Source organism: Rhincodon typus, chromosome 41, assembly GCF_021869965.1.
Source record: "Rhincodon typus isolate 14 chromosome 41, sRhiTyp1.1, whole genome shotgun sequence".
Lineage (NCBI taxonomy): Eukaryota > Metazoa > Chordata > Chondrichthyes > Orectolobiformes > Rhincodontidae > Rhincodon > Rhincodon typus.
Window position 1 is genome coordinate 12,160,421 of NC_063372.1, and position 10,874 is coordinate 12,171,294.

The window sequence follows — 10,874 nt, forward strand, 5'->3', positions numbered from 1 at the left end:
ACAGCCAATCCACCCTAACCTGCACATCCCTGGGCACTATGGGACAATTTAGTACAGCCAATCCACCCTAACCTGCACGTCCCTGGGCACTATGGGACAATTTAGCACGACCAATCCACCCTAACCTGCACATCTTTGGTTTGAAGGAACTTCCTATTGCAGGATGAGGGTGTTACTGTCTAGGAGAGCATTCATTGTCCAGTAGGCAAAGAGTTAAGCACATTGCTGTGGGTCTGGAGTCACATGTAGGCCAAATCCCTGGGTAAGGATGGCAATTTCTTCCCTATAGGATATCAGTGCAGCCAGGTGGGTACTTCCCAACAATCGGAAATTGTTTCCTGGTCATCGTTAGACTCTTAATTCCAATTCTGTTCCTATTGAATTTAAATTCCTCCACCTACCATGGTGGGATTCGAACCCGAGTTCCCAGAACATTACCTGGGTCTTTGGCTGCATAGTCTAGCAACGATACCACTAGGCCATCAGCACCGTGACCCAGCCGTGCTGTGTGCCTTGTCCTTTGGGTAATTACATGAATGGTCTGCAACCCCACCCCACTGACAAACCCTGCGTAAAATCCTCAGACTCGCCAACGTATCGGTGGGAGGAACAACTTAGCGGGGGAGCAGTGGAAGCAGCCTGAGGCAGGTTCCACATCGAAGCTCCCCCCAACCACGGGCAGAGATTCCTGCTCACATCAAAACGAGTTTCAGTCCCCAGCGTTCGCTTGGCTTTGGACCGTACCTGGTTTGCGAGGCCGTGCAGGGGTCCAGCTAACCCATTCATCGCCGCTCCGAAGCACAGGTAGGGGTCGGAGAGAGCACTTCCCACCAGGTGGCTGGTGTGGGCACTGACGTTACCACCCTCATGATCGCTGGAGTGAAAGACAAATAAATTTTCAAAAAAAAGCACGTGTCAGTCTTCCGGAGGCAGCACAGTGCAAACGGATTCCAGTCTGGCTATCAAACCCACGTGGGCCTGATTGCATCCACCCTGGGCTGCAGGACACAGCCCCTCAATCACTCTCCAGCTTTACTCCAACCCTGGCAGCCAGCTGGAATGAGCCGACTGCGTTGTGAGGCCAGCTTGGGCCTGCATCTTCTGAGAAGTTCAGACGTCTGAGTTAACTGAATTGAAACACATTTTAAAAGACCCTGATGGAGCGACAGGGTGGATGTGGAAAGGGATGTTTCTGCGTGCAGGAGAATCTGCGACTAGGGATCACTGGTTAAAAAGCAGGGTTGGGGGGGGGGGGGGGCTCACTGAAAACAGATTTCCAGTTAATTCTTAATTTCCCTCAGGGTCAAAAGTCCATTCCTCAAAAGACAGTGGATACAGAATTTAACATTTGTAAGGCACGGGTAAACAGATTCTTGATGACCGAAGCAGGTGGACGAAAGACTATTGAGGGCGGGACAGTGGGATATGCAGAAATGTAAAGTTGAGGTTAACATCAGTTCAGCCAGTCTTATCAAACAGCAGACAGAGCTGGGCCTACTCTTGCTCCTTGTTGGTGTATGTAGGACAAAGGGAGATTGATATATGACTCTCACTAATAAAATCAACAGAGGACCCAGGGAAGCTTAGGTGGTGGTGGTTGGGGGGGGGGGGGGGGGGGGGGGTGGGCAAATTTAGAAGCATGAGGCAGAAAAAGGTGTGTGTCTATGTGTAGGTCTGATGTGGAACTCTAACAGCAGCACAGAAGAGAGGCTGAATGGCGCTCCCCCCACCCCACCCGCCTCACTGTGCTGGGAGCAATCAAATAGATTCCACAAAAGTAAAGACCGCAAACACCTCCAAATTGAGAAAGTGGTGACGGGTGGGGGGAGCAAATAGAAAGGAATGCATAAAGCAAAGGGTGGAAAGTGGGAACAGAACAGAGAACACTTACTCTGTATCTAACCCTGTGCTGTCCCTGTACCTGGGGGTGTTTGATGGGGGGACAGTGTAGAGAGAGCTTTACTCTGTATCTAACCCCGTGCTGTCCCTGTCCCTGGGGGTGTTTGATGCGGTGGTGGGGGGGCGGAAACAGTGACGGAGAGAGTGGGAACGAGACACTGACCTGTGGATGGTGAGGTACAGTCTCATGAGCTCTGTGAACTGGGGTTCAGAGTAACCCAGCATGTTGGTGAAATTGTGGGACCAGTCTAGATTGGGATCAATGGCACCAATGCTGCTCCCCTCCCTGTACAGGTTCCGGTAGATCTTCGACGCCACACAGGGGAGCTTAGCGATCAGATCCATCGAATCCTCATAGATAAACTACAGGAAGAAAAGGAGGCACAGTGAGAGAGAGAGGGAGGGAGTCAGCTGTCCATGCACAAAGATGCAGTCACGCCCAATCTGCTAAAATGTCTACCCAACAGGCCACACCAAGGGGAAAACTGTCAACGTAATCTGTACCTCCCAGCAGGCGGCTGAGAAAGGACAATACACAGGCTGAAGACACGTGAAACTACAGCCTTGCTATATAGCTTGGAATAACGCTAGCGAATTGCAGAATGGCCTTGCAAGTTTGCATTTCCACAAATACAGGGAAAGCACAGACACCCCACTGCCCTCCCTACAGAGTCACAAGACAGGGCAGCTGTGAGAGAGCAGGCCTGGTCTTCAGTGTCTGTCTGCAGTTGTCAATGCCTCTGGCTGTTTAATGGGACACTTGATGCTTATAGAACACACATCAGCTCAGTGCCTATTTATAGCTGTGCTGCAGCAGCAGTTGTTGGGGAAGGCCAGCGAGTCTGCTCACGGTAACACTGCACCAAAACACATGACGGCTGCAGCACATGGGCCTAACACAACACAGGAGCCTCGTTCAGCAGGGAGATTCCCTGCATTAACAGCAGCATAACTCGGAAAACCCTCATCTTTCCTGTCAAAGGCCCCCACAGCCTGTGTCAGCGCACCCCGTCCCCCTACACCCCGTCCCTATCTGTCTCCTCCTCCAGCCCCGTACACTACCCTCCCTTTCGGTCACCTCCTCCAGCCCCCGACAACCCCTCCCTCTCTCCGTCACCTCTCAAAATGAGCTCCTGGAATTCGGGAGTAACGCCATAAGATATAACAGCAGAATTAGACCGCTCGGCCCATCAAGTCCGCTCTGTCATTCAATTGTGGCTCTCAACCCCATTTTCCCGTCTTCTCCCCCGAACCCTTGATTCCACCTTACTAATCAAGGATCTATCTCTGCCTTAAAGAGGCTCGATGACTTGGCCTCTACAACCCTCTGTGGCAATGAGTTACACAGAGTCACTACCCTCTGGGTGAAGAAATTCCTCCTCATCTCAGGTCATCCCTTCACTCTGAGGCTGTGTCCATGGATCCTAGTGTCTCCTACTGCTGGAAACATCTTCTCCATGTCCACTCTATCCAGGCCTATCTGTATTCTGTAAGTTTCAATCAGATCCCACCCTCATCCTTCTAAACTCCATCGAGTACAGACCCAGACTCCTCAACCCCTCCTCAAAATGACAAGCCATTCATTCCTGGGACCTTAGTTGTAAACCTCATCTGGCCCCCCTCCTGGGCTGGCACGTCCTTCCTTAGATAGAGCCCAAAACTGCTCACAATATTCCGAATGCGGTCTGACCAGAGCCTTATACAGCCTCGGCAGTACATCCCTGCTCTTGTATTCTAACCCTCTTGACGTGAATGCCGACACTGCATTTGCCTTCCGAACCGCCAACTGAACATGCGTGTCAACCTTAAGAGTATCTCAAACCAGGAATTTCCCAAATCCCTTTGCACTTCAGATTCCCCCGTTTAGGTACGGGTCCGCGTCTCTACCCGCCTGACCAAGCGTGCTGCCTCACGCCTCTCCTGCACGGTAAGCTGGCCGCGCGGTTACCTCCCAGTATTTGGCCTTGCTGACTCCCTCCGAGTAGGCACGGGCGAAGCTGCTCTCGCTGTTGAGTGCTGTGACGGCCGCACTGAGCTGGGTCATCGGGTGCAGGTTGTTGGGGAAGTTGTCTAGCATTGTCACCACATGTGAGGGCAGGGCTGCTCGCTTTGCCCACTCCTTGGATACCCAGTTGACCTGAAAAAAAAATGATGTGGAAGAGGGGAGGGGCGAAGAAAATGATGAACACGCTCGCCATTCAGTGGGGTGTAGAGAGGAGATGGTGGGTACAGGTGGGCACAGCCCATTTATCAGCACATGCTCACCAATCAGCCTCCCCTGGTCACAATGATCCTTTTCCAGAAGGGAAACCAACTAGAACATAGAAGATAACAGCACAGTACAGGCCCTTCGGCCCTCGATGTTGCGCCGACCTGTGAAACCAATCTGAAGTCCATCTAACCTACACTATTCCATTATCATCCATATGTTTATCCAATGACCATTTAAATGCCCTTAAAGTTGGAGAGTCTACTATTTTTGCAGGCAGGGCATTCCACGCCCTTATTACTCTGAGTAAAGAACCTACCTCTGACATCTGTCCTATATCTATCACCCCTCAATTTAAAGCTATGTCCCCTCGTGCTAGCCATCACCATCCGAGGAAAAATGCTCCCACTGTCCACCCTATCTAATCCTCTGATCATCTTGTATGTCTCTATTAAGTCACCTCTTAACCTTCTTCTCTAACGAAAACAGCCTCAAGTCCCTCAGCCTTTCCTCATAAGACCTTCCCTCCATACCAGGCAACATCCTGGTAAATCTCCTCTGCACCCTTTCCAATGCTTCCACATCCTTCCTATAATGTGGTGACCAGAACTGTACACAATACTCCAAGTGCGGCCTCACCAGAGTTTTGTACAGCTGCAACATGACCTCATGGCTCCGAAACTCAATCCCTCTACCAATAAAACCTAACATACCGTACGCCTTCTTAACAACGCTATCAACCTGGCTGGCAACTTTCAGTGATCTATGCACATGGACACCAAGATCTCTCTGCTCATCCACACTACCAAGAATCTTACCATTAGCCCAGTACTCTGTATTCCTGTTACTCCTTCCAAAGTGAATCACCTCACACTTTTCCGCATTAAACTCCATTTGCCACCTCTCAGCACAGCTCTGCAGCTTATCTATGTCACTCTGGAACCTGCAACATCCTTCCGCACTATCCACAACTCACTCCAGACACAGCTGCTCAGGTCCTAAAGCTCTTTGAGACATGGCAAAAAAGTTTTCCACTGTCAGGATCTCAACACCCACAAGCCTCCCAACTTCCCGCAATGATGCTAAGAGCTGCGTTCTGACCTGGTTTCTTTCAGAGAGGGAGAAAGATTGGGAGACAAGCACCAAGCAGTCTTTAAGAACACAAACAGCTTCTGAGGCCTTGCCAGTATTTTTTTAAAAAAAACACTGGGACAACAGAAGCACAAGTGGGTGGAACACACAGACCTAAGGTTTTGCTTTAGTTAGTGGGTGTCAACTGAGACTATAGAAAACCACCCCCACCCCCACCCCAACCCACCCCCCTCTCTCTCTCTCTCTCTCTCATGAGCTACTACATGTATCTCTTTCTTGCTGAAAGGACTGCACATGAATTTCTGAATTTGCCTTTTTGCCAAGGGGTGTGTTTATGGGATGTTATTATATTGGATCTGTTAATTAGTAGTAGGTATTATTATTGTTGCATTTTCCAATAGAGTTAAATTATTCTAAATTCCTTTCTTTTGTTGCCTTTAGTGTCTGAATAAATTGTGTTTCGCTTATCATTGAGTAGTTTGACCAGTCGAAGTGTGTCTGGAACATAGCACCTCCCATTTACCTTTAAAATAAGAAAAAGTTAGGGTCCAGGTACCCTCTTAAAATATTTTGAGGGAGTCTGGTCTGATCCATAACGTCCCCATGACTAACAGTGGTACCTGGGCCATGCCCTCCAGTCTGCATCTCCCCCACCCATAACTGCATGGACCAGTGTCTCTCCCCGATGCCCCCCACCCAAAAAACAACCCCGCATGCTCCTTCAGAAATGGCCCGATATTACTAACGCCCTCACAACACTTCGATAGTCAGCGGATTAGAAGTTAGGACAAAGAACATCGCTGTCTGCTCCAGCAGAGGTTTAACTTCTAGTTTTTGCCTTCTACATGGTGTTGAAAACAAGAAAAGAGAAAGGGCCATTTATTTGAAGCTTTTCACCTCGGCGCTCACTGGGGTTATTTGCAAGGAACACCAAATTTAAAAACTAAAGGCACTTACGCTCCATATGAGGAGGTTGGAAGGAAGACTCCGGTAGACGGTGGCGTGCTCACAGAGAACGTACCATTTGGTACCGGAAACCGCGTGCGTGAGTGCACAGGGCAGAAAGATTACAGGCGCAGACACTGTTTTGACTCAAGAGGTCGGCCCATCCTCAGGGCTAGCCAAGTCCAGCTTAAAATTTAAACAAAGCCTGGCGTTTAACTGTCAGTCATCATCTCAACTGGTATAACCCAACCCACCAGAATGCCAACACTGCTGCCATCTCCTGTGTTGGCAAGTGTGCTGGCTCGCCAAAAAAAAAAAATCAATCAGCGTTCCCAACTCTCTCAGCAAGAATGTCATTTCCCCTTTGCTCTGGTTTTCTTGCGGAGCTGTTCCAGGGAGTATAATGCAAAAAAAAAGCTTCCGTAAAACGTATGTTTTCTTTGTAAGAGCGTGCATCGATAACGGAAAGATGGGGAAAAAGATCTTGCGTCGCCAGGTGCAGGCGCATCTAGCACTGCTCTAATGACAGCGAGTGCCACTTTATTGCAAAACGTTCACACAGTGCTGTGCTGCACCAATTTTGTTTTTATATAAGTGGCTCTCCTGGCAACCTCTTCAACTGAGAAACAGAGGGGCTCACAATGATAGCCTCGTGGTCGCCTGCTCCTTAAGCGATCCTCAGCGCGCACGCAGTTACCTGCTCCTGTGTGGGGATGTCTCCTGTGACGAGCAGCCAGAACAGACCCTCAGGAAGGGGCTCCTCTCTCCCAGGTGCCTTTGGTAAAAGCTTCTGACACTCGGGTATACTGTAACCACGGAAACGGATGCCCTGTGCAGAGGGGAGAAGAGCCAGAAGGAAAACAACTTGTGTCAGTTCGAACCTCCCAGGAAGAAGCAGCAAGCCACCCAAAAGCGCCACACGGTTGGGTGCTAACTCGAAATCTTTGCGCCAGACAGAGTCCGCCCACTCTCCCCGTCCTCCTCCAACTCTCCAGACTACTTCACATCCCGCTCGGTCTGCTACAGGGCAACCGTGCCTTCAGCTGCCTGGGCCCTCAGACACCAGAACTGCCAGTCTCCATGCCCGCTGTCCAGACCTGTATCTGTGAGCTACCTGTCTCAGTATCTCCTCGTGGAGCTCAGCGTCGTGGGCACCACCTTCGGATGTGTGCTCAAGGCACTGGCCGTGTGCAGGGAGCTGTTGAAACCTCCGTTTCTGCACGAGCTCTAACGCCTCTTCGTTTCATTCACTTGTGAGATGTGCCCTTCATAACCAACGCCCAGGGGAGGTCCCCAACGGAGGGCCTCGCCACCCCGGCCTGGAAATACATTCGCTGTCTCCGGTTGGAAAACGTGCAACTCCCTCCCTGACAACACATTGTGCGGGGTGTCCCTAAACCACGCACGGGGGCGGGAGCACAGCTCACCTTCTTCTGAGCTGGGGATAAACTCAAAAAAAGGGCAATAAAAGTCGGCCCAGCCAGCGATGCCCACATCCCGTGAGCGAATAAAAGAAACCAGGGCTGTGTACACCCATCAGTAAAAAAACACACACATCGAAAGCAAGCCTGACCATCGCGACCCCTCCTAAAAGGCGGGTGATAGCTCAATAACGGGCTGGGACTGGTTGGCATCACACATAGTACGTGGCAATGGAGTGGCCCGTGCGCAGTGAACCTTCACCAGCGTCAGCTTCATACCTCCTCTGGGTCCAGCACCGACGTTTCATACACTAACCCCTTCATTCCTCGCATGCCACCGTATACCTGGGGGGATGGGGGTGGGCGTAATTAACACACACATTTAAAATAGAAAACATCAGTAAACAAGTACAATTCACAAACCAGAGCGCGTGAACGAGATGGGCACCCACCCACACGTTGGCACCTAAGAGGGCAGGGCTGATTAAAACAACAAGATGGGGGCAGATGATCAGAAAACAGATCTCACGATGACACATATTACAGTCATACAGCACAGAAATAGACCCGCGCCAACCATAATTCCAAATTGAACCAGTTCCACCTGCCTGCCTGTACTTGGTCCATCTCCTTCTAAACATTTCTTATTCGTGCATTTATCCAAGTGTCTTTTAAATATCACACCCATACCTGCATCCACTACTTCCTCTGGAAGTTCATTCACACGCAAACCACTCTTGCCCCTTCTGTCTTTTTTAAATCTTCTCCTTTCACCTTCAAAACATGTCCCTGGTTTTGAAATCCCCCACCCTAGGGAAAAGACACCTGCCATTCACCTTATCTATGCCCCTTGTGATTTTATATGTCAGCCATCAACCACCGATGCTCCAGTGAAAACAGTCCCAGCCTATCCAGCCTCTCCTTATAACTCGAACCTTTTAGTCCCAGCAACATGCTGGTAAATCTCTTCTGAACCCTCTTCAGCTTAACAATATCTTTTCTACAATGATTATCAAGTGCAATAATTATTTTAGATAGCATTAATAATATTGATAATATTAGAAAAATGAGACAGGTGCAGGAGTAGGCCATTCGGCCCCTTCGAGCCTGTACCACCATTCAATGTGATCATGGCTGACCATGCAGCGTCAGTATCCCTTTCCTGTTTTCTCTCCATACCCCTTGATCCCTTTAGCCTCAAGGGCCACGCCCAGCTCCCTCTTGAATATACCTAATGAACTGGCCCCAACAGCTTTCTGTGGGAGAGAATTCCACAGGATCACAACTCTGAGTGAAGAAATTTTTCCTCATCTCAGTCAATATTAATAACGTGCTGCCCTTTAAACGTGGAGCGAGGGCTCGGGGGATAGATTTTCCAAAGTGACGTGAAGCATGTGCCCCAGAACTCTCTTGGGGAATGACCCTTTGGTTAGAGGCCTAGAAAAGCCTCAAACCCATCCCACCCCACCCCCGACACATACACACTACCAAACCACTCCCCCAGCTATAGCCCTGACACCCTGCGAGACACAGCGTCGGGCTTTGAAGATGCGGAGAAGGCCCACTCTCTCAGGGAAACAGAAGAGGAACAGGCGTGGGAAATGACAGCCCGGCCTCTGCCTGCCAAACGATTGAAACAAGTTTTCCTGCTCCACCTCAACCCCAGATCTGACCCCCAACCCTGTTACCCACAAACAGGAAACGGAGCACACAAATCCATACCATGTCAACGTTGATTTGCCCGATGACTGTCTTGCCATGCTGCTTTTTGAAAGCTCGGATCCTTGACTGCTCCTTGGGGATGATCTCAGCAAGAATTTCCTTCAGATTCTACGGGAGAGCAAAAGCATCCGTTAGACGTATTGCACAACGCAGGGTGGGGGAGATGTGGACAGATTTGGTGAAACTGCACCCTCGAGCAAGCAGCAAGGCAGCTCCACGGCCACTCAGGTTGTACCATGAGATGTCATCCTGCCTGCTCCTCAACTCAGGCCCCAAACAAACAGGCAGCTTCAGAAAGGCAGGGCAGAGGTTAGCGCTCATTTCGAGAGGGCTAGAATACAACAGGGGGCGGCGGGCAGAAGCAGGGGAGGAGGGAACAGGTAGGATGGCAGAGGAGGGAGGAAGGACAGAAGGAAGCAGGGGGTGGGCAGAAGCAGTATGGAACAGAAGGAATGATGTTCAAAAAGTGTGGATGTGTGTGTTGGGGTGGAGGGGAATGAGCAGTTGGGAACAGAAGGAAAAAGAGGGGAGGTGTGGATGTGAGGCAACAGTGAGTGAGGGCAGCAGAGGACAGAAGGAGTAAAGGGGAATGGTGGTGGGGGTGGTGGTGTGCAGATGTGGGACAATGACAGGTTCCTTAGGCCCAGGAGGACAGGGGGTGGTAGAGCTGGCAGGTGAAGAACAGAGGGGAAGAGCACAAACTTCAAGCAATCCGAGCAGGCCCCCACCTCCCCATTTGGAAACAGACCCAGACGGAGGGGAGCTGCAGATGATGTTGACCACTCACTGTTCTGGTACTTGTATTCCGTGCAGCAAATACGACACATGCAGTGTTCTGTAAAACAAAAGAGAGAGGGAGAGAGAGACAGATGAGCCTTTGTTTAAATTCATTCAGTATTGACATCAACATGGAAAGCAAGTTCACACAGGCAGGGTGCTTAGACTAAACTCCTTGGGGTTGTGGCAAGCTCCAAAGATTGGTAAACCATCCCAGTGAAGGAACACCAAGTCCTGATCGAAGATAGCTGAACCACATGTCGGAGCGTGTACCTACGTGAGCAAGTGTGGATCACCAATTTGCAGTTGCCTGGACAGTTATGGAGTCATTGACTCATACCGAAACTCTCACAGACTCAGCCTAACTTGTCCATGCCGACCAAGTTTCCCAAACTAAACTGGTCCCACTTGCCTGCATTTGGCACATGTCCCTCTATTCATGTACCTGTCCAAATGTCTTTGGAATGTTGCAACTGTACCTGCATCTACCACTTCCTCTGGCAGTTCATTCCACATACGTCCAACTCTCAGTGCGAAAAAGTTGCCCCACAGGTCCCTTTTAAATCTTTCTCCTCTCACTTAAAAATATGCCCGTTGGCTTGAACTCCATCACTCTGGGTAAAAGAGCTTTGTTATTCACTTTACCTCTGCCCCTCATGATTTTATAAACCTCTAGAAGGTCACCTCCTACACTCCAAGGAACAAAGTCTCTTTCAATCCAGCCTCTCTCTAGAGCTCAAACCAGCCAGTCCTGGCAACATCCTGGTAAATCTTTTCTGAACCTTCTCCAGTTTAATAATATCCTTCCT

At 50.0% G+C, this 10,874-nt stretch overlaps 1 protein-coding gene across 1 annotated transcript in view; it reads right to left on the minus strand.

Annotated features, from left to right (window-relative positions):
• cs (citrate synthase) overlaps positions 1–10,121 on the minus strand; it is a 16,620-nt gene extending 6,499 nt beyond the window's left edge. Inside the window, exons 1-7 of the mRNA XM_048618921.1 lie at positions 10,076–10,121; positions 9,289–9,396; positions 7,846–7,911; positions 6,843–6,974; positions 3,848–4,036; positions 2,063–2,262; positions 745–874 (exon numbers count right to left, since the gene is read on the minus strand). Coding sequence (XP_048474878.1) covers positions 745–874; positions 2,063–2,262; positions 3,848–4,036; positions 6,843–6,974; positions 7,846–7,911; positions 9,289–9,291 — 720 coding nt within the window. The 5' untranslated portion in view covers positions 9,292–9,396; positions 10,076–10,121. The remainder of the gene's footprint in view (positions 1–744; positions 875–2,062; positions 2,263–3,847; positions 4,037–6,842; positions 6,975–7,845; positions 7,912–9,288; positions 9,397–10,075) is intronic.
• Positions 10,122–10,874: the final 753 nt, after the last annotated feature.